The 24897-nt window shown below is 35.1% G+C and overlaps 1 protein-coding gene across 2 annotated transcripts; it reads left to right on the top strand.

Moving 5' to 3' along the window:
• Positions 1-168: 168 nt before the first annotated feature.
• Positions 169-14107, top strand: matk (megakaryocyte-associated tyrosine kinase). Of its 2 annotated transcripts, none has more exons than XM_077225973.1 (12): positions 169-268; positions 346-459; positions 2628-2743; positions 2878-3097; positions 4215-4308; positions 4393-4458; positions 5743-5842; positions 5911-5995; positions 7297-7370; positions 8366-8561; positions 9772-9858; positions 13547-14107. In XM_077225973.1, the coding sequence occupies exons 1-12, from the start codon at positions 260-262 to the stop codon at positions 13718-13720; spliced, it is 1335 nt and encodes a 444-aa protein (XP_077082088.1). In that variant the 5' UTR covers positions 169-259; the 3' UTR covers positions 13721-14107. The 2 variants fall into 2 exon arrangements, with proteins under 2 accessions (XP_077082088.1, XP_077082089.1); XM_077225974.1 differs by having other exon boundaries at positions 174-268; positions 349-459.
• The last annotated feature ends 10790 nt before the right edge of the window (positions 14108-24897 follow it).

Below are 24897 nucleotides of genomic sequence, written 5' to 3'. Positions count from 1 at the left end.
TTTTTTCTAAAAAATTATTAACAAAAAACTTACGGTTTCATATAAGTTTTTTTCCACCATTTTTAATCACGTTTAGCGGTGATAAATGTGACAATTTTTATAAAATTTAAGTGCATCGAGTTTTGTAAATTAACTTTTTGCGTTGTTTTTTTTTTTTTGTGGCCATGTGGTGTGAATTTATTTGAACATTTTGATACACAGTCTTCTTGAACAGCTTGAAGTTCTGAAGCGCTGCTGATGTCCGGTACTCTGTAAACACATGGACATGGTAAGCGAGACTTCTTGTTAAATGTTGGCTGACACATCGATGTTTTTCTTACACCTCACATCTTTAACTTACTCTAGAAGAACTGGACGGCAGGAACGCAGTGCGTCGCCAAAAAGGAGCACTGCAAACCTAAAGCGGGGGAAATACTGTATCATAAAGGCGACGTCTTGACACTCGTGGGGCCTGGAACGGTAAAACAAGCAACTTTTCTTCTAAAAACATTCTCTTATAAGAGTTTACGTTCACACAAAGAACGGTGACAATAATAATCGTTCTAGTTGTACAACAATTAATAGTTATAACGATAATAACAGAGAAACAATATTGTTGGAATAACTTTCAGATCGTTTTTTTTTCATGAACGATAAAAACGGACGAGCGATTAAAAGGGTCGTATGATGCCCCTTTCACAAGATGTAAAATCAATCTCTGGTGTCATCAGAGTGTGTATGTGAAGTTTTAACAATTTTTGACAAAATTGCAAGTTTTAACAAAGTTTTAATAATTGTTCTAGGATATAAGTCCACACCACAGCTATAACGATGACACTGAGGGATGATACTTTTGGAATCAGTTTCAGAGTTGTTGTTTTTTCCAACTGATGAAGGATAAAAACATTTGCAGCCAATCAGAATCCACCTGACTTCAAAGAGCGCATCATTTAAAGCTATAGGCGCGCTTAAAGGAACAGTTCACCCCAAAATGAAAGAAAAATATCCATATTATAGTTAGTGTTTTAAATATTGATCTTTTTCTTAACCCTTTCGCACCTACGATCACACCGGTGTGATCAGTCTTGGCTGGTCCCTGGAGCGTACGATCACACCGGTGTGATCAGTCTTGGCTGGTCCCTGGAGCGTACGATCACACCGGTGTGATCAGTCTTGGCTGGTCCCTGGAGCGTACGATCACACCGGTGTGATTAGAACGGTCAGTGCATCACGTGATCAACTGCTAAATTCAAACGTGCTTTCGCGCGTTGACTGGTGCTGAGCCAGAAAAGGACGCACTCAGTGCTGTCATATATCACAACTATTGAGTGTTTTCAACCACATAATGTTTATTTTAGGTTTCAGACACTTAAAGTACTAGCAAAACAATGATTTTGAGTTTGTAAAATACACACTGATGTCTATGGAAGCGGCAATAATAATCCTTTCCATTATAATAAGACAATACTTTTATTCATATCAGATACACATTGTGTAAGTAGCTTTACATTTTATCCTATTCTTCTCCCAGTTCACCGGCCACTTACTTTCATGTATTTCGTGAGAAGTGGAGGAATTGACGTGTTGTAAATCCAACAGATCCGATTCTCTGAACTGTGAAACAAACTTAACATGGCGCCGCCCATCGCGCATACAGCTCAACTAACGCGATCGTTATAAAGGTGTTTAAACAACAAAACACATCCACTAGCACATATTTGGCAATCGGAATATCAATGTTTCATGCTATAGCTAATACATTTGTGTATATTTTTAATAAAAAAGGAAAAATTACATAAAAGCAGATCATCATTCATTCAGCGCTGTGTTGTGGTTGCGCTGTGTCACGTGACAAGCAATGACGCGTCACCATGGAAACATTAAAGTGACAAGTTCTAAATAACGGTCTCCTTGAAAAACTCACGCTGGGGGGTCAGTTAGAATATTTTAAACTTACGTGTGAAAGGGTTAAAGAAAAACCCATCACTTCGCTTCAGAAGGCATTTATTAACCCACTGGAGTCGTATTGATTACTTTTATGATGGATGGATGAGCTTTTTTGGGTTTCAAAAACTCAAGCTCTATTCACTCCCGTTATAAAGCTTGGAAGAGCCAGGATATTTTTAATATATCTCTGTGTTTATTGAAAGAAGAAAGTCATATACACCATGGATGGCTTGAGGGTGATGGAAATATGGGATAATTTTCATTTTTGGGTGAACTATTCCTTTAATAATCAGAATGTTATTAAAGGTGCTCTGAGCGATGTCGGGTGACGTCACTTCTTGTTGACGTTCGAAGTATTGTCAAATAAAATGGAGGCTAGCTCGACGCCCCGTCCTCCTCATCCGCGCACTAACCCCCGAAATCCTTCTTTTCAGTTATTGGCTGGAACAGTTTGTTATGTTTCGTGGTGCGGGTTAGCCCAGTTTGTTTTTGTTGCCGTCTGCAGAGACCGCGTTTTTCTACAGTGTGTTCAGGGGACAGGCAGCTAGCGGATAGTGAGGAGATGTTTGCTGAATGTGACAAAAAATGTTTTGGCCTAAACAACGTGTGACATCGCTTAGGGCACCTTTAACCATTGGTGTGGACAGTAATGGTCATCGTTCTTTGTGTGACCAGACGTTCTCATTCAAATATGTTTTCAGAGAAAAGGAGAATACAGAGCCAGACATAACACAACGGGAGAGGAAGGGCTGGTCTCGGGTTCAAAACTCAGAGAACGAGAAGCCCTCCGTATAGACCCAAAACTGAGCCTCATGCCGTAAGTGACATACATCTGAATTACGAGGAACAAGATGTTGTTGTTACGCTACAGACAGAAAGGATGTGGTTGATGTCAGCAGGGGTGAAAATAGGCTCTTGTAAGGCCTCAGAGTAACTACTGATGCTCCTCAGATGGTTTCACGGCAAGATCTCAGGACTGCAGGCCGTGGCCAAACTCAAGCCCATGGAGGACGGGCTGTTCCTGGTGCGCGAGTCGGTCCGGCACCCCGGAGACTTCGTGCTGTGTGTGTGCTTCAGCCAGAAGGTCTTCCACTACCGCGTCATCTTCCAGAACAACAAACTGTCCATCGACAACAAGGAGTTCTTCTACAACCTCATCGACATGATCGAGGTGCGTCAGGCGGCTCGTTTTAGCCCGCGTTTCTTCATTTATCTCGGTTTGCAGTGACACATCCGTGTTGCTGGCGTCCTGTGGTTTCAAACGGGAAACAGAAACTCTGATAGTCAAAGTACTTTTGGGTACTTTTAAAGTGGCTGTGTGGGGTGACACATTTAGTTGTTTATTATTATTATACATTTCAAACAGATTTTTTTTTTCTTCAGTTTTCACAATTTTTGTTCCCCTTTAACATTTTTTGCTGGCAAGAAGTCATTCAGAGTTGCAACTTATAATTTTATTGAATGTATTGTGGGGTTTTTATTATTTTATTTAATGTATCGAGGGTTTTTATTATTTTGGGGCTATTTTGAATCACCTTTTAGCTGTTTTTAAAGTGGTTATAGGCGGTGACATTATTATTATTATTTTATTCATGCGCATTCATCATTTGTAAATGACGTTTGTTTGGGCCTTTTTTCACATTTCGTATTGACTTTTATTTTTTTTGGTCATTTGCACCATTTATTATTTCCACCTTTTAGTTTTTCTGCAGTCAAATAAACACGCGGTGTGAACAAATTCGTATTTTACATAATTTTTTATTTAATATATTGTAATTTTTATTTTTATTTCATGCGTATTATGTTTTTTATATACATTTTTGGGATGTTTTTCACATTTCATATTACCTTTTTTAGGGGCGTTTTCACCACTTTTAATCAGCTTTTGTGGTGCGTCAAATTATTATTATATAATACAGTAGTTTTATACACTTCAACATTTGAAGTGGATAAAAAAAGTTCATCAAAGGTGTCCTAAGACAAGATCGGGTAGTGTTGTAATTCATGTATAACTTTGATGAAAAGGTTTGATCCACTTAAAAAAATATATTTTTTTCTATTTTATTTTATTTTTTACGTTTTTACTGTGGCTATGTGATGTTACATTAATTTTTTTTTTTTAACATGAAGTATAGTAGCATACACTAATTTAGCATTATGAAAATTCATGTCTTATCTAATAGACACTGCATGAAAGTACGCCAATGTTTTGAAGACTTTATTTAAAGTGGGTTTCTTTTTAAAAATCACACGCGCGTCTCATAGTCACGGCCGGTTTTGTGTTGCAGTTTTACAGCAGAAATCAAGGCGCTCTCGCTACGGTTCTGCTGAAGCACAAGAAGAAGGAAGGCACTAAATCTGCCGAGACCAAGCTGTTGAAATGTAAGTGTTTATGCAAAAGAGCTCCAGAAACCCTCTGAGATTGATCTCTTGTGGTTTAGCGTGTGAAATGTGTGTGTTTCTCAGCCGGCTGGCTCCTGGATCTGTCGAAGCTGACGTTAGGAGAGCTCCTGGGACAGGGAGAGTTCGGTGGTGAGCGGTTCCTCTGTAATATACTGTATATATACACAGGACTCATGTATTCTCTCAGAGAGCCAGTAGAGGGCAGCACTGGATCTGCAGCTGGGAGACAGCACTGACACTGCACACTGTTTTTAAAGCTTTACATGTATGCAACAGGATTCTACGTGTCACATGACCTCATTGCGTTGTGATGACATCAGTGAGCGGCGTCCAGTTAGCATCTCCGAAATAAATACGGTTATTTAATATTTCATAATACGGTCAGTTTTATTAAAAATGTTAATGTGCTTGTGTAATGTAAATATTTTTAGATATATAATACATGTATAATGTATATAATAATATAGATATTATTTAATTTAATATATATAATTTAATTTAGATATTTATATTTTTATTGTGTGTGTGTGTATATATATATATATTTATTTATATAGTGTATGTATGTTTATACTATATTTTATTATGTATATAATTTATTTATATATATATATATATATATATATAACATTTATAAAAAATAATGTATTTTAAACTAAAAGTATTAATAAATATACTATTAATGTTATATAAACATCCATATATATTGTATATTTATTAATACTTTTAAATTAAATATGTGTGTGTGTGCATGAAAAAAATAAATTACATTTATAAATGTAATATTATTGAATGTAATTTATTAAGTATTAATAAATATACTATATATGCACAATAACAGTATTATTTAAAAAAAAGATACATATATATCCACAGTTTATATGAATTAAATATTAACTTAATAATATTAAATGATATGCAATCATTTAAATGTTATATAAATGATATTTTATATTTAATAACACATGCCTGAAGAAGGTCACAAGACCGAAAGCTTGCTAATAAATTGATCTTGCACAGTGTTTGAGTGTGCGGCTGCTGTGTTTTTACATATTTAATAACATTTAAAAATATAAAATACACAAAAAATTATGAATATATATATATATATATATATGAGGTATATTAAAAAAAGGTTATATCTTGAAGCTTTCAATCCCTGTTGTAGCCCTAACTCTTCTAGACAGTATTTAAAGCTTTGTTTATCTGAAGCTCTACTCATGTGATTTATGATATTCATCATTTGGATAAAAGCATCCGCTGAATAATTACATCTAAATGTCTGAGGTTATTACGTTAAAGAGAAAGCTCTGAGCTTGAAAAGCATCAGCTATATGATGATGTACTGATATGTAAATCATATGAACATGTATGAATATGTTCTCTGACATGAATCTCCTGTTCTGGGATCAGCCGTGTTCCAGGGAGAATACGCCGGACAGAGAGTCGCTGTGAAGAACATCAAGTGTGATGTGACGGCTCAGGGTTTCCTCGAGGAGACGTCCGTCATGACGTAAGAGTGTGTGTGTGTGTGTGTGTGTGTCATGCTCATATTCACTAATATAACGTCCTCTTTTGCAGGAATCTCCATCACAAGAATCTGGTGCAGTTATTAGGGGTGATTCTCCACAACGGACTTCACATCGTCACAGAGTTAATGACGAAGGTACCGCTGTCAGAATAGTGTGTGTGTGTGTGTGTGTGTGTTTTGATGAGTGTGTGTGTGTGTGTTCTGATGAGTGTGTGTGTGTGTGTGTGTTTTGATGAGTGTGTGTGTGTGTGTTCTGATGAGTGTGTGTGTGTTCTGATGAGTGTGTGTGTTCTGATGAGTGTGTGTGTTCTGATGAGTGTGTGTGTTCTGATGAGTGTGTGTGTTCTGATGAGTGTGTGTTCTGATGAGTGTGTGTGTGTGTGTGTTCTGATGAGTGTGTGTGTTCTGATGAGTGTGTGTGTTCTGATGAGTGTGTGTTCTGATGAGTGTGTGTGTGTGTGTTCTGATGAGTGTGTGTGTTCTGATGAGTGTGTGTGTTCTGATGAGTGTGTGTGTTCTGATGAGTGTGTGTGTTCTGATGAGTGTGTGTGTGTTCTGATGAGTGTGTGTGTGTTCTGATGAGTGTGTGTGTGTTCTGATGAGTGTGTGTGTTCTGATGATGGTGTGTGTGTTCTGATGAGTGTGTGTGTGTGTGTGTTCTGATGAGTGTGTGTGTGTGTGTGTGTGTGTTCTGATGAGTGTGTGTGTGTGTGTGTGTGTTCTGATGAGTGTGTGTGTGTTCTGATGAGTGTGTGTATTCTGATGAGTGTGTGTGTGTGTGTGTGTTCTGATGAGTGTGTGTGTGTTCTGATGAGTGTGTGTGTGTTCTGATGAGTGTGTGTGTGTTCTGATGAGTGTGTGTGTGTTCTGATGATGGTGTGTGTGTTCTGATGAGTGTGTGTGTGTGTTCTGATGAGTGTGTGTGTGGGTTCTGATGAGTGTGTGTGTGTGTGTTCTGATGAGTGTGTGTTCTGATGAGTGTGTGTTCTGATGAGTGTGTGTTCTGATGAGTGTGTGTTCTGATGAGTGTGTGTGGGTTCTGATGAGTGTGTGTGTGGGTTCTGATGAGTGTGTGTGTGGGTTCTGATGAGTGTGTGTGTGGGTTCTGATGAGGGTGTGTGTGGGTTCTGATGATGGTGTGTGTGTTCTGATGAGTGTGTGTGTGTGTGTTCTGATGAGTGTGTGTGGGTTCTGATGAGTGTGTGTGTGTGTGTGTTCTGATGAGTGTGTGTTCTGATGAGTGTGTGTTCTGATGAGTGTGTGTGTGTTCTGATGAGTGTGTGTGTGTTCTGATGAGTGTGTGTGTGTTCTGATGAGTGTGTGTGTGTTCTGATGAGTGTGTGTGTGTTCTGATGAGTGTGTGTGTGTTCTGATGAGTGTGTGTGTGTTCTGATGAGTGTGTGTGTGTTCTGATGAGTGTGTGTGTCTCGTCGCAGGGGAATCTGGTGAATTTTCTGCGCTCTCGAGGACGTCTGGCGGTCAGTGTGACTCAGCTGCTGCGCTTCGCACTGTAAGAGCTCACACAAATACACTAACTTATGGTGTAACATGGTATAAAATTAACATTAACATCATTTGAATACAGTAAATCAATCCAACATTTAAATATAGAAATAGAAATGTCGTATTTCACTTGAAAATCAGAAGAAATAAGAAATTACATTAAAATCAAGATTATATATTTTTTTCTTTACAATTAATTAAAAAAATTTCCTCTGTTCTCATCACCAAAATGCACCAAATGATGATTCAGTGATAATTTCAAAAAGTCCATTAAAATGTCCAGACACACAGGATTATTTATTTGTTTATTTTTCTTTTCTTTTTATAATTTTGTATTAAGGTAATGAGAATTTTATTTTAAAACAATGTATAGTCTTTGTTCTTAAAAAGTGTGCTATTTTTGGTATTATGTTCGTAAGAATTATTTTATTTTTATTTATTTCAATTTCCATTTAATCTTATTTCCTTTTCCTTTATTATTATTATTATTATTATTATTATTATAAACATAATGAGAATTTTATTGTTATTTTACAACAATAGCCTTTACTTTCTTGTTTTGTGCTATTTTAGGTATTATGATAGTAAGAATTAATTTCTATGTAAATTTAAAGTTATTTATTTTTTCATTTATTATTGTTATTTTGTGTTATGTAATGAGATTTTACGAAAAGATGCATTATTTTCTCATTTTGTGCTGTTTTTGGTATTATGATAGTACGAATTTTTTAAACTTATTTAACTTATCATTTTATATACTTATTTTGTATTAAGCTAATGAGAATTATTTTATTTTTAAAAATTTGACTTTTAATTTTTATTTTTGGTATTATGGTGATTAGAATTACATTTTTTACTTATTAAAAAAAGCTTCATTTTATTTATTTATTTATGTCTGTGCGAACATTTAGAACATTTAAAAAAAAAAAGAAATGTGGCATTAGAAATGAGCTTGAAACATGTGACTCCGTGTATTTGTGTGTGTGTGTGTGTTTCCCTCAGAGATGTTTGTGAAGGTATGGAGCACCTGGAGTGTAAGAAGCTCCTGCACCGAGACCTCGCCGGACGAAACATCCTCGTGTCGGAGGACACCGTCGCCAAAATCAGCGATTTCGGTCTGGCCAAGGTCAGTTCAAAGGCAACCGACAACTCCAAGTTACCCATCAAGTGGACGGCACCCGAAGCCCTGAAGAGCCAGGTGAGAGGGACTGGAGGAAATATCAATATTAAAGAGGGCCTTTTTTTGCCTTTTCCCATGTTCATTAGGGCTGTAACGATACACCAAACACACGATTCAGTTCGTATCACGATTGGGGTGGGGTGGGGTGGGGGGGGGGTATTTATTTAAATGTTATTAAATAAAATTTGAAAAACCTACAGGTAAATCTTCTATACATATTTGTGAGTCTTCATTTTCTTTTGTTTGCCTACTCCAGTTCTTGTTAAAACTCGCTAGATATGTTTATTCTGTGCATTTTGGGCACTTTTTTGTGTGAAATATATTTATTTTGTCCATCAAAAGTGTGCTTTCACTTTAATTGAGCGTGAAAATAGACTCTGCGCCGAAACCCGCGCTGCTCCCGCTCCCGCTGTGAACGCACTCGTGGATTAACATGCACACCGGAAAAAAAATACGTGCTGCTCACGCGCGTCTGAAACGGCCGTTACAGGTCAAATTAAAGAATTTATCCTCAGCTAGTTTTGTGGTGAAAGTCTACGTATTTTATAATGTTAACTTCAAATAATACTAATAATAATCTAAAGATGTGGCAGCACTGGATCTGGACGGGAAGGATAACTCTAGGAGCTGGAAGGGGTGCGTGTCGCGATCCTTTCTTCTCACACCGCGACACATGTTCGTGGATCTGAGTGTCGCGATTTCAGTTTCATATCACATATCGTTACAGCCCTAATGTTCATCTTTCTTTAGTGTGTAATGTTGTTGTTTGAGTTCTTCTTTATATCAGTGTCAGTGTTTCTGAACTCCCTGAAACGCCTCCATTGTAGTCTTGAGTTTTCTTCTGGGAACAACACGTCACAATATTCCTCATTTAAATAATTCATACGCAGAATAAAGGGGCGGGGCCTGGTTGAGTTAGTTAGTAGTGTGTTAAACTGGCGGTTATGGTAAGGGGCGGGACATTTCCTAAACACACTCGAAGCGCTCGACCAATCACAACACACTGCTCCAGCCGACCAATCAGAGCACAGTGTGCTTCTCAGAAGGAGGGGCTTCATAGAGACAGGAAGTAAATAGAGCGTTACTGACAGACTGGGAAGAGAGGAGCCGCAACAATGGGGAATATGGGGAAAATAATCAACATTCAAGCAGGAAAACCTGTTCTAGTAGAGACAGAAACAACATCAAGGCATAACAGCTTTATAAGTGAACTCCTCTGTTTCTGTAGAAGTTCTCCACTCAGTCGGATGTGTGGAGTTACGGAGTGCTTCTGTGGGAGATCTTCTCCTTCGGACGACAGCCGTATCCCAAGATGGTGCGTTTCTTTCCGTCTCACTATGAAGATATTTGGTAACATTTTATTTTGATGGTCCCTTTTGAACATTCGGTTGACTATAAGCATCATAAGATACGAGGAACATTAAAGGCAACATTCATATCAAAGATATTAAAGAACAGTCGTGTATAATGAAAATAAAGAAGAGGAATTTAATTATTTGTAGATGTCCATAGTTCTGCTTGCTTTGCGGTTTGAATGTCTTCCGGTTTGTATTTTCACAGCGATCTTACGTATTTATGAATGAACGGCTCGTTTTAAAATCTTCCCGGTCTTCTGACATTTGTTAAAACATCTGCTTTAAACATTACAATCCTCATGATGACTTTTGTTAACTTTACAATGAGTAAATCCACTTCAAAAGCGAATTACTCCTGGACAGCGATGCCATAGAGATACACAAAGCAACTACATGTCAATTTATTCCAATCATAACTCTACCAGTATACTAATACTCTATTAATACTCTGTATGGCAAGCCGTTTTAGCTTAAATTGTACCCAGCCTTACTTGTCGTATTTGCATTTTTACTAGTAAGAATTCAATTAGAGAGCTCTACAATTCAGTTGTTACTTGTAAGAATGCAATTGCAGAGCTCTTTAATTCAATTAGAGAGCTCTTTAATGAATTTTTACTAGTCATATGTCTCCATTGACTTCCATTCATTTTAATTACGGACCTCTACAATTGAATTTTTACTGGAAAGAATTACAATTAGAGAACTCTACAATTGAATTAAAGAGCTCTCCAATTCAATTCTTACTAGTAGCAACTCAATTGCAGAGCTCTTTAATTCAATTACAGAACTCTGCAATTATACATATCTTTAATTAGTTTTTTTACTATTAAGAATTGAATTAGAGAGCTTTTTAATTCAATTGTAGAGTTCTCTAATTGTAATTCTTACTAGTAACAATTCAATTGTAGAGCTCTGTAATTAAAAATGAATGGAAGTCAATGGAGACATATGACTAGTAAAAATTCATTTCTAGAGCTCTCTAATTGGAGTTGTTAGTAAGAATTGAATTAGAGATCTCTACAATTGTATTTTCATTTCATTGGATTAGAGATCTCTACAATTGTAATTCTTACTAGTAATAATTGAATTAGAGAGCTCTACAATTGTATTTTTACTAGTAATAATTGAATTAGAGAGCTCTACAATTGTATTTTTACTAGTAATAATTGAATTAGAGAGGTCTACAATTGTATTTTTACTAGTAAGAATTGAATTAGAGAACTCTACAATTGTATTTTACTAGAAATAATTGAATTAGAGAGCTCTACAATTGTATTTTTACTAGTAATAATTGAATTAGAGAGCTCTACAATTGTATTTTTACTAGTAATAATTGAATTAGAGAGGTCTACAATTGTATTTTTACTAGTAAGAATTGAATTAGAGAACTCTACAATTGTATTTTTACTAGTAAGAATTGAATTAGAGAGCTCTACAATTGTATTTTTACTAGTAATAATTGAATTAGAGAGCTCTACAATTGTATTTTTACTAGTAATAATTGAATTAGAGAGGTCTACAATTGTATTTTTACTAGTAAGAATTGAATTAGAGAGCTCTACAATTGTAATTCTTACTAGTAATAATTCAATTGTAGAGCTCTCTAATTGTTATTCTTACTAGTAACAATTCAATTAGAGAGCTCTGTAATTAAAAATGAATGGAAGTCAATTGAGACATATGACTAGTAAAAATTCATTTGTAGAGCTCTCTAATTGGAATTGTTACTAGTAAGAATTGAATTAGAGAACTCTACAATTGTATTTTACTAGAAATAATTGAATTAGAGAACTCTACAATTGTATTTTACTAGAAATAATTGAATTAGAGAGCTCTACAATTGTATTTTTACTAGTAATAATTGTATTAGAGAACTCTACAATTGTATTTTTACTAGTAATAATTGAATTAGAGAGCTCTACAATTGTATTTTTACTAGTAATAATTGAATTAGAGAGGTCTACAATTGTATTTTTACTAGTAATAATTGAATTAGAGAGCTCTACAATTGTATTTTTACTAGTAATAATTGAATTAGAGAGCTCTACAATTGTATTTTTACTAGTAATAATTGAATTAGAGAGGTCTACAATTATATTTTTACTAGTAAGAATTGAATTAGAGAACTCTACAATTGTATTTTTACTAGTAATAATTGAATTAGAGAGGTCTACAATTGTATTTTTACTAGTAATAATTGAATTAGAGAGGTCTACAATTGTATTTTTACTAGTAAGAATTGAATTAGAGAGGTCTACAATTGTATTCTTACTAGTAACAATTCAATTAGAGAGCTCTGTAATTAAAAATGAATGGAAGTCAATTGAGACATATGACTAGTAAAAATTCATTTGTAGAGCTCTCTAATTGGAATTGTTACTAGTAAGAATTGAATTAGAGAGCTCTGCAATTGTAATTCTTACTAGTAAGAATTGAATTAGAGAGCTCTGCAATTGTAATTGTACTAGTAAGAATTGAATTAGAAAGCTCTCTAATTGTAATTGTTACTAGTAAAAATGCAATTACGACGAGTAGGGCTGGGTACAATTTAAGCTAAAATGGCTTGCCATAATTTTTACTAGAAATAATTGAATTAGAGAGCTCTATAGTTGTATTTTTACTAGAAATAATTGAATTAGAGAGCTCTACAATTGTATTTTACTAGAAATAATTGTATTAGAGAGGTCTACAATTGTATTTTTACTAGAAATAATTGAATTAGAGAGCTCTACAATTGTATTTTTACTAGAAATAATTGAATTAGAGAGCTCTACAATTGTATTTTTACTAGAAATAATTGAATTAGAGAGCTCTATAATTGTATTTTTACTAGTAATAATTGAATTAGAGAGCTCTACAATTGTATTTTTACTAGAAATAATTGTATTAGAGAACTCTACAATTGTATTTTTACTAGTAATAATTGAATTAGAGAGCTCTACAATAGTATTTTACTAGTAATAATTGAATTAGAGAGGTCTACAATTGTATTTTTACTAGAAATAATTGAATTAGAGAGCTCTACAATTGTATTTTACTAGTAATAATTGAATTAGAGAGCTCTACAATTGTATTTTTACTAGTAATAATTGAATTAGAGAGGTCTACAATTGTATTTTTACTAGTAATAATTGAATTAGAGAGCTCTACAATTGTATTTTTACTAGAAATAATTGAATTAGAGAACTCTACAATTGTATTTTTACTAGTAATAATTGAATTAGAGAGCTCTACAATAGTATTTTACTAGTAATAATTGAATTAGAGAGGTCTACAATTGTATTTTTACTAGAAATAATTGAATTAGAGAGCTCTACAATTGTATTTTACTAGTAATAATTGAATTAGAGAGCTCTACAATTGTATTTTTACTAGTAAGAATTGAATTAGAGAGCTCTACAATTGTATTTTTACTAGTAAGAATTGAATTAGAGAGCTCTACAATTGTATTTTTACTAGTAAGAATTGAATTAGAGAGGTTTTACAAATTAAGCTAAAACGGCTTGCCATACTAATGAGAGTTAGTAGACATGTAGGTGCAGAGTTACTCATCGTCAACAGAATGTGTGTAAGGGACCATCAAAATAAAGCGGAACCAGATATTATGAGTCTCCTTGATAACGTTTCTCTGGTGTGTGTGTGTGTCAGTCGGTGTGTGATGTGAGGGAGCGTGTGTATCAGGGATACCGCATGGATCCGCCGGATGAGTGTCCGCCTCACGTTTACTCCATCATGAGCTCCTGCTGGGAGAGCGACCCGAAGAAGAGACCGGCCTTCCACAAACTCAGAGACACACTGGAGAAACTCCTCGCGTCTGCATGATGGACACTTCACTTATTATTGATGATCACACTTTATATTTATGTGCTTATTTTGATTGGGTGAGGCATTTCACCTGGAAATCAGAAGATGAATTCTACTTTACATTGCTCTTTAACATGATTGTACGGTACGTGCTGCTGCTTTAATCGCTCTCTCACGGTCATAGAGAGAATTGCATGACGATTAATAACATTACTTGGCATTACTTGGAAGTTGTTTGTGTTATGTAATATTAATTATTCTCTGATTTTTATTTTGATTCTCTAATATTACTGATTTAGTTTTTATTATTTTAATAATTATTTTATTATAAATTATTTGAATTATTTATAGACTGTAATACAGATATTTTTTTGCTTTTTTTTGTTAAATAGTAAAAAGTACAGGAAGTAATACCACAATGCCACTTAAAAAATATTTTTAAATATAACAGTAGTTATAATTTTATTTTAAATAGTAAAAAGTACAGGAAGTAATACCACAATGTTATACTTAAAGTATATTTTACATATAAATGGAGTTCTCAAAAGTGGTTCCTATTACTGTAGCATTATTGATTGTTTTTTTTTAATGTTTTTATTATTTTATTAATTAATTTATTAATTGAATTATTAATAGACTGTAAAACATGTTTTACTTTTTTATTGATTTAAATAAAATAACAATAATATATAATTATTTTATTTAAATCAGTAAAACAGTACAGCAAATAACACCATTATGTAAGTATTATTATTTTACATATAAATTTTGTTTGATTTTTACGATGGTGTGAGGACTATAGTGGAATTGCTCCATTTATTTTCCGTGTGTGTGTGTGTGTGTGTGTGTGTGTGTGTGTGTGTGTGTGTGTGTGTGTGTGTGTGTGTGTGTGTGTGTGTGTGTGTGTGTGTGTGTGTGTGTGGAAATGTGCTTAATTGTCATGATCACAATAGTCTTAAAAATATGTTTTGGTTTCCAGTTATATTTGGGGGTGAAAATGACTTTGACAGGTTTCACACAAATGCCTAAAATATTTCAGTCCTCAATGAGGTCCTGTAGAAAAAGAGACTTTCTGCTCATGTATGTGCAATTCAGAAATGTATTTATTTATTGTAACAACAGTAATAAACACAAGGAAATGGATTTTCTTAAGGAAGTCTTGTATTCTAATTTTGATTTCTTGGAGAGGAATAAAGTGGTCACAATCCGGGATTAGTGTCCGGATCTCAATTCTCCAGCAATATGTCCAGAGATTCAGATTAATGCAGGAAATATTGCATCACGGCGGTGAATTTCCTGTCGAAACTGTACAAATCCAGTTGATATTGAGTGAAATGGCACGTCATCCCATTAATGACTCAAAGGCTCATGGGAAATTATTTTGAATGAGGGTTTTTTGCATCTGCTGTCGATGAACGATGTCATTGGATTTGTGTGGGTCTGTCCCCCGTGAGACCGTCGGGAGATTGAAGTTCCCGTCTTTATTCCCTGTTAAAATCCTCAAACAGGATGACGTGTAATTCTTAAAGATGATTTTAAAGGTCGAGGAGATGATGATGATGATGATGATGTCAGATGCTCAACACTCGTGCTTTTACTCGTGTAGAAACCGTGTCACATGTAGCGTGAATCACAACATTTTTTGCACTGGTAAATCATAATTATGATATAAAAAGTCATAATAATGAGATGAAAGTCATAAGATTTTTCTTTTCCTCATTCCAATTTTTTGTCATAATTTCTACTTTATCTCATAATTTATACTTTTTTATTAATTGTCTTATAATTATGATGTTTTTGTCACAATTGCGACTCATAATTATGTTTCATCTCATTATTATAACTTTTTTAATTTTGACTTTGTTCGTTTTTAATATAATTTTTATTTAGGCGATCTCATTATTTCAACTTGTCAATTTCAATTTCATTATTTTATCTGTCTCATAATTATGACTTTGTCATTTCTACTTTGTCTATTTTTATATTATTTTCAATTTATCTCAGTTTCAACTTTTTCAATTTCAAATTGTCATATTGTGAACTTTATCTCATAATTATGATTTAGTATGTCATAATTATGACTTTTTATCTCATAATTCAAACTCTTCATTTTGACTAAGTTTTTATACCATAATTTCAACGTATCTCTTAATTTCAACTTTTTGTCAATTTCAGCTCATAATCTCATAATTATTACTTATTTTATGAATTATGACTATAAATATGCCATAATTGTCTTCCCATAATTGACTTACAATAGTGACTTAGTACATACATTTTGACTTTTTAATCTCAATATGTTAACTTTTTGTAATTCTTTTTAAATTTTGTAATTATATTTTTAATTTATCTCATAGTTTCAACTTTATCTCATAATTATGACTGTTACAATTGTCTTATCTCGTAATTATAACTTTTGGGAATTTCATTTTTTTTTTATCTCAATTTCGAAAATGCAAACAACTTAATTTTAGCTCCGTGTTTTTAGAAAGCTGTGTTATGCGCAGAGCATTGCAAACGGTCAAACACGTCCATCTAGCACGTTTACATAAAAAAATGATGGAAAAGCAGCTCAAGGAAATTCAAAAAGTATCATGTTAATTTTAAGATGCCAAATTACAAGGCAAGCGTGACTATTACTGTTCCTCATACTCAAAGTAAGGCAAGGCAAGTTTATTTATATAGCACATTTCATACACAATGGTAATTCAAAGTGCTTTACATAGAAGAAATTAAAATAATCAAAAGAAATCAGAATAATTAAAACAGTTTAGAATAAAAGATAAAATACAGAAATAATCAAATGAAATCAGAATAATTAAAACATAAAATAAAGTAACTTAATTTCTGCTGTTTTCTGAGTGATAGTGAGCGCAGAGGTGCGCTTTAAGAAAGCAAACAAGAGTAAATTGATCTAATGTAATGGTATTAACGCAGACACATCCGTGACTCTTGGCTGGTGTTTCCCTCTACTGGTCCACTCCAGTATTACACTGTAAAACACTATAGAATCATTCCTGGGATTCTCCAGTAAACATCATCACATCTTACTGCCTTAAAATGGTGAACAATATCAATTTAAGGTTGTCTTAGTCATAAATAACACCTTTTTGAAGTTTATTACAAAAATCATTTGAAACATGTTACAGCATTTTGAACCACTTTTCCGCTGTTCCCAGGTCTGTGTATCACATTTTCATGATAAATACAACGCATTTTTTTTTACATTTTTTTTTTTACATTGTTGGGTAAATCAGTAATGATTCTTACTAATGTATACATTTTCTCAATTATTAAATTCATTTTGAAGGGGGTGGATTGGAATCCACTGCTGCTTCAATGTATATGTAATGATTGATTATAATTAAGGTATTAATCAATATTTTTCCTTCTAAATATCAAATGAGTTGAATGACTTCTCTAGAGATTGTACTTTATTTATATAAGTTACCAGTGTGATTACTGAAATGTTCTTTTCATGTATTCTTTAATGTCTGTATTTGATATCTGAATGCAGTGCTTGCTTATTTAACCCAGCTTCCAGAAATGAAATTGGGACTTGTTTTGTGTTTGAGAAAGGTCTTCAATGTGTTAAAACATATAGGGGTCATTGAAGCCAATAGTTTAAGGGGCCATTTCTTCGTTAAAGCCTTTCTTTCCAGTTTAGACTAAAGTTTAGCTATCCTTGAGAGAAAGAACCGTTATCTTGATGTTTTGAGAGGACTCTCCTGTTTATAGTGAGAGCCTGGCCAAATCCAACCTTGGAAAAGCTGTGTGTCGGTGTGTGTGTGTTAGTCTTCTTGGTTACAGGTTAAGGAACCACTGGCATTATTGGAGATTGACTGAGTTGTTGTTCTGGACATGCTGGCGCCCAGCAACCCAAATCTGATACCTGGAAGGTCATGACGTGCCTAACTTCAGCTGCATAATCGATGGAGATATGCTTCAGTCTATCTGTATATGTGTGGAAAATTACTGTGTTTATCTATTTCATAGCCAATGAGAATCATTCATCCTGTAAGCAATGACGTAGCTTAGACCTTGGAAATGGTATAACTGCTGTGATCTTTGTAACTGTAAGCGGGGCGGCCTACGAACTCCTGTGCGAGTATTGAAGCTGACTTCTGCTGATGAAACTGCAAACTATCTTCAGTAAATATTTTCTTTAATTTTTTATAATTCTGACTCTGGGTCTTCATTCTTCAGATCTGGTTCTGGGTCTTTAACTGTATACCCCTTACAATTTTAACAATTATAATCTAGTTTTATTTTATCTTGCCCTTAAAATATTGTCCACCCTGTTATTTTTGACTACTTTCCCTTTAAATGAAAGTTGGGACGATTAAATGACATCATATCATAAAGATGTCATCACTTCTTTGGAGGGAAAACAACGTGGGCAAGTGAGTGAGATCCTCGATTATTTTAACTGTCTAATTTTGCCAATTTTACCTTTCTAATTTGGTCAATCTTAGTACGTCCGTAAGGAAATATGAACAAAGTCAGTAGAAAACTCATGTTTTTAAAGTTACAGTTTTAAATACCATGCAATAATTTATTTGATATGTCCACCGTTAAGCATTCATAATTTCATAAAATAAAGCAAGAACAACAACAACAAAAAATATCATAATAATTCAGTGACAATGAAAATTTACTAGAGTATCAATCCTATAGTACTTAAAAAGTGAACAAAAATGTGTTTTAGGCGTTTGTCCCGAACAGGGTGGACATTCTTGATCTTCCATTTCATTTATTTTGTTCAATAAACTGTTACATTTATTTACCCGAGCTTGACCAGATTTTTTTTCCAAATGTTTTACACCCTATCATGACTTCACAAAAAAAGTGATTTTCTGCATTTGATGATGGTCAAAATGCACAGGAAACCAGGACTGACCCTATAATGTGTGTGTGTTTGTAAATGTATTTGAAAACAATGGAGACAAACACAACCTTAAAACACACCAGTTGAATATATCATATCAGAAGGAATAGTTAAGCGTGAAAAATTTTTTTGAATAATGACTTATATTTGGCTCTCTGTCTCACATAAAGCTACATAGCTCACAATTCATATGAACGACTGTTATGATACTTTTTAAAATGATGTTGTCCTTTATGGAGCTTGATAGTCATCATTATGAACTATTGTTGTATGGAAAAGAGCTATAATTTAAGATTCCTCCCTAAATTTTGAGTCCGGAATGAGTAAATATTCTCATTTTTCATGAACTATCCCTTTGAATTTCCCTTTAACATGTGTGTACCGTGCGTGCTGATGCTTTAATCTCTCACAGTCATGGAAAGATTTGCCCAGTGATGTCAGAGTGGGAGGAGCCTCAGAGTCTTATAGAATAAAGGGGCGGAGAAGATGTTTGAGTGACAGGTGAGGCATCGAATCAGCCGATTAATGGTGTACGTATGGAAGTACGTCAGCGTTGCTCAAGGAATATCCGCTTTATCGATGCTAAGAGTATCAGATTAAGTGTTAAGGAGGAAAGTTTAACCTTGTTCTTCCTGGGCTGTGAAGAGGCTCTCGATAACAGGAGCGTCTTTTGATCCTACAGGGGGAAACGAGGACAAAAACACAAATTAAGGACATGAAACCATCAATGACAAGCATCTCAAATCTATTAAAAAACTTTCATAATCAACAGTGTAACACAAGATTTGTCTATTTTCTAACATTTACCAATGCAAACGGGTTTTTTCTTTTTTTTTAATGAGTGACTTTTTACAGCATGTCACTTTGTGGTTGCTGTGCGTTTGCTAAGGTATTTAATTTATTTTTAGCCTGTTGCTAAACAGTCACTAAGGTGTTTTTAGTGTGTTACTATGCAGATTTGAGGAATCATTCATGTTTGGAGCACAAATGTCTGGCCGAGTTACACAGCAAAAGTTATTGTTTAGTGTGAAGGATTTGATTAGATTACTAATATTAACTATGATCTCTAGTAATAGCCATATTGATTTTGCCAAGACATCATAATTTGTTGATCCTGAAACAACTGTCCGAAAACATTTATTTCTAATCCTAACCTTGAATTTCTCCCGAAAATCCGAGTGAACGGATGTAGAAGCACCTAACCTTGGTTGTAAGCCTAAACTTGACATAAAGTGTAAACTTGACCCTCAAATCTGATTAGTTGGTTGGAATGTAGATCCAGAAATATGTTGTACTTGGTGAAATCACATGATTACAAAACCACAGACAATAATTAGTTCAGCAATTTGCATGTGTGACGCATCTTACTACATATTAGGCAATTAAACGCTAGTAATTGCGTTGGTTTTTATTGGTTAATTTGATTAAACTAGCATGCATTTTAAGTCCCGTCTGTTTTTAAAGGGAACAAAGTGATGAGATTTTTACAGTTTTCATGTGAGAATTTGACGGAAACGAGGACGAACCCCAGGCTCCATATGGTGGTTTGGTTAATCGCTGTACAGGTGAACTGCACACAGTCATGGTCGACAGAGGGGTCTTATGCGCTAATCTACAGATTACTGAAAGAAGTCAGGAGAACGGGGACTTGAAGGAGGGATAAACGCATGTCAGTCATTCTGAACAGGATGGGTTCATTTCGGGTCTCTGCACGGCTTCTGACATGCCACGTAAAATATTTAGTTTGGGGCCAAATTTAATTATGTTTTACCAAGCGGCAACCTTCCAGTCTCTCTCTTGAATCCAACTAGGAAGTGACTCAAACTGCAATTCATCGACTGGCCACTAGAGGCCGGCTGCAAAAGAGAGTCAATCCTCCATGTTAATGTGCTCAACTTTACAGCAGAAAAAAATATGTTTATAGTCTGGTACAAAAAGTGGTTTTGGTCTATATAGCTAATTTTGACCTTCATGATAACTGTGAGGGGGGTGATTTTTTTTTTTATAACTCATTCTTTTAAATTATATTAGGCCTTAAATTTCTGCATAATTAAGGGTGTGGCCACTTGAGTGACAGGTGGATTGTCGCTGATGTCACTACTAGCCGTTTGTCTGCTGTTTGTTAGCGTCACGCCACCTCAGCTAATCCCGCCTTTTAGCCCATTTTCGGTTATCTGGGAGTGACGCGCTGCCAAGATGGCGACGACCGGCTCTGCCCACTTTGGGCTTTAAAAAGGCTCTTCGGAAACACTACGGGTGATGTCACGGACACTACGTCTATTTTTTTTACAGTCTATGTGTTTTTACGCTTCATGAAATGTTTTGCACATTTTAAAAGGATGTTAAAAGCCATTTTATTCTACATTGAATGGATCGCCTAATGGGGAACAGACATCTTAAAATCGCACAACTAGCCGAAAACCATGCGCTTCATCCTGGTGACTCACGTGTCACTAGAAATACACTATTCATGCTAATAAATGCTAATAGTGCGTTTCCACAGTAGCTTAAGTAACCAAAACACTCCAGGCCTCTAGGTGTCAGTGTAAGTCAACGGTAACCGATATATCGCTAACAACACATTACATTTTCCTTTAGCATGTAGCATTTACTATTGCCGTTAAGTGTCAGTGTATGTCCAAGGCGACTGATATATTGGTAACTGTGATTAGCATTTTGCATTAGCACATCGCCAACTGTACATTAAAATTTGCTTTCGTTCCACGAAAAGTGTGTGACAGCCAACTTTCTGCCTCTTGTCTTTCTCCCCTAACGAAGAGTAGACATCTTGAAATCGCATGACTAGCTGAAAATCACTCGTTTCATCCTGGTGACTCCCGTGTCATGAGAAATACACTAATCATGCTATTAATTCCTTATAGTGCATTTTCGCAGTGGCTTCAGTAACTAAAAAACTCCAGGCCGCAAGGTAAATCATGTAACAATTGTGTAAATCGAGTAACAAGACGACTTTTATATCATTAACTGTGATTAGCACTTTCCATTATCGCATTATTGATATCGCATATTGCTATCTGGCAGTTTAAATGCTATATCGTTTAATATCCATTAGTGTTTGACATTAGCGTATTGTTAACTGCAATTAGCATTTGCTGTGTAAGTAGAAAGTAAACTGTTATATCTCTAACTTTGACTAACATTTTCCATAAGCATTTTCCATAATCTGTCCATTAGCATTTGTTTTCATTACAAGTAATGTTGTGTGCGACTAGACACATTTCTGCCTCTATTTTTCTCACCTAGAGGAGAGATCTTGCGATTGCATGACTAGATGAAAACCACTTCACCCTGTTGTTATAATTATGGGTCAGGTTTGCACATCTAATGCCCATTAAATCAAACCTGTAGTTTTGTGGATCTTTTCCATGCCTGTTGAGGCTAGCATCTATAGCTAATGTGCTCATCGAAGCTGACAAAATTCACATTTAAAATCTCAGTTAACCTGTTGTTCAATAAAGTCCAATCTTACAAATTAGTAAATGCAAGTAGCAAGTCATGCTAAAAACTGGTATTTAAACCAAAGGTCATTAGATAAATAAAAACAATCATAAAACTGCACTTGTCAAGCACGGGGTCTTATTTTGGAGATATCAGGATTAGGATTCACCAAATCCATTTTACTCGTAATTATCATGCGTATGAAGGCTGGAGTTAGTTGTACTGGTGATCAGTGTGAAATGCTTTCATTACACAAAATGTTGCCAACTTTCTGCCTCTCGTCTTTCCCCTTGCTTCCCCCGGTGAGCTGACACAGCTCCTCTGCGTTAGCTGCTTTGCGTCTAATAGGATCAGAGGGCTTTACGTTGTCATCTGATAAACCTAATCCTCTTGATAGCTGCGCTGCACCTTCTGAGCCAATTTGTACTCAATTAGCGTAATGAGGAAACAAGCGTGGAGCTTCGGGAAATGCATCAGCGTGATCGAATCATTGCACTGTCTCTCGCCCAATCCCATCAAACATCAAACCGAGAACTCAAATCGTTGACAAGACGTCACCTCTCTCCCGAGACGAGACTATGACCAGACCGAACGCCTGGCTCCAACACAGGCTCATTGGAAAAACGTACCTGTAGCAACATTTTTGCAAAATACGTACCAATACCTACATATCATTGCAGTTTCTAACAGGAATGAACACTAGAGGCAGTAAAACAGCAAGCACTTTTAATTATTTTCACACACAATTACGATTACAGTGGCAGATTAGGAATTAATAAAGACTTGTTTTCACGCGGCTCCTTGCACAATTATGTTATGTTGTTTTTTTTTTTAAGTGCATGATTTGTAAACAAATATATTTTGTAGTTTGTATCACAAACCCTAACCCTAAGCAGCTCCATATGTTCGGTTTTACAGATGTAGTTTTACAGCTTGGGTACGAATCCTGTAAAACACGATAAAAGAGCTCAAAGACAAGAGTTCAAAGACAAGAGTTCAAAAACAAGCTAAAATGCCATGGTTACGATTGCATTTTTATATCACATTTGTGAGCACATTAACGCAACGTATTTTTCATTAAGACGTTTATCTAATGAGTCTGGGTTGCCTGGATCAGTGGTTCTCAACTGGTTATCCCAACACCCTACCACTATTGTTTATTGTACAAAATTGAATTTGACATATTCAATCTCTGCCCATGGTTGCTATGCAGTCACTTGAGTGTTAAAGTTTTTTGCATGTGCCCAATCAAAACTCTAGAGTATTTTATTTTGATTTTAAAATTTGATTTTACTTGGAAGAAGTTGGTCAAAATGGTCATGTGGTGTTTCCTCAACCTATCCATGTTTGACTGGCTTCTTACAAAGTACAACCCAATTGCACTAAAATACTCAAGAGTTTGATTAGGCTCATTGCCACTGATGTCAAAGAATATACGTAGGAAGATAAATGGCGATAAGTAGGAGGACTGGAGGATGAATGGATGGACAGATTCCCATTCCTTTCTAGGAACGCAGGGATCTTGAGCACGTGAGACGCAGCTGTCCAGCTCCTACGGTGAAACTACAAGCTTTCCAGGTATTTTCTAACGCCGACCTTTCGCTAGTTCTGATCACTAAATTGTCTTTTGAGGATTGACTCTTGCTAACGGGACTTAGACATCTATCTGGCAACGTGTACGCAAACATATGTTTAAAGTCAGCCTTCCCTTGAGTTCTTTCATGCGTCTTGGCTGGTTGTGGCCACGTGCACTGGCTTTAACATTTGGCTGAGCCGAGGTTTGATAGATTTCAGTGATATCCGAGAGGTATTCGCAGTCCATTTACCAAAATTTCAGACCATTTCTTTACCCTTAATGGCTCATCCTGGTTCGGTACTGCATACGATTCATTCACTAACGCTGCCCCAAAACAAATGCAGTGATCGGGCACCTTCAACGTATTTCAAGACTTCATTTAGATCAGAGCATTCATTAGGTCTTCATTAGGCCCTCTCCATATGATTGAGTACAACATACAAAGTGAGATTTTAAAGACTAGTGTCTAAAAGCCTTAGAAGCTTACCGCATTTTCATATTGTCAGATCAATCTACAGTGTTTATTTAATAGAAATTATTGCTATATTTGATGCAAAAGTATAGTTGAGAAATAAGCAAATATTCCAAAATTGTATGTGTCATAATTTACTGCACTGGTCATTTGTAATAAGATCATTTGCATGGGTTCATTCGAAAGCGAGCGAGTTAATCTTGTTCCGAGGTCATATCTCTTAATAAGCACCGATCACTCCTGAGTTTGCCTGGGTTACTCTTTAATGAGTTGTTAAATGAGTCTGCTCTCATAATTACTCGGCTAATTATTCCTCATGCGGTAGTATTGAGTATTTACTGTAATACCTGCTGTGATGCGTGTGGTTTACATAACAATCCAACATGCAATCTATGTGCCAGCGGTCAATGTCTGATGTAGCCTAATAATCTAAATGAAATTTTATAATAATTGAAATTTTTATTAACATTTGATAATATAATTTGACAATATTTAAACATTATTTAAACAAAAAATATAATTGTCAATAAAAGCTTTCTAATTAACAATCTTTTACTTTACTACAGGCATCAGTGAAAACTTTCAGTTCATCCTTTTGTCTACAAAACAATTGAATTTTGTAAAGGAAGGAGAAACAGCTTCATTAGTGTCGCCCTCCTCCTGTGGGTCGAATTCAAGCTCCATTTAGAGCAATTACTTGAGCAAAAAAACGTCTGTCAATCATTCTTAAGGGGGAAGAGTCCCAATTAATGAGCTCCTGTAATCCCTTGCTATTATTTCCCTTCTGAAGAGAGACACAC

Source organism: Siphateles boraxobius, unplaced genomic scaffold (assembly GCF_051911475.1).
Source record: "Siphateles boraxobius isolate OS27281-9 unplaced genomic scaffold, OSU_SipBor_1 13, whole genome shotgun sequence".
Classification (NCBI taxonomy): Eukaryota; Metazoa; Chordata; class Actinopteri; order Cypriniformes; family Leuciscidae; genus Siphateles; species Siphateles boraxobius.
This window is presented reverse-complemented; position numbering and strand designations above follow the sequence as displayed.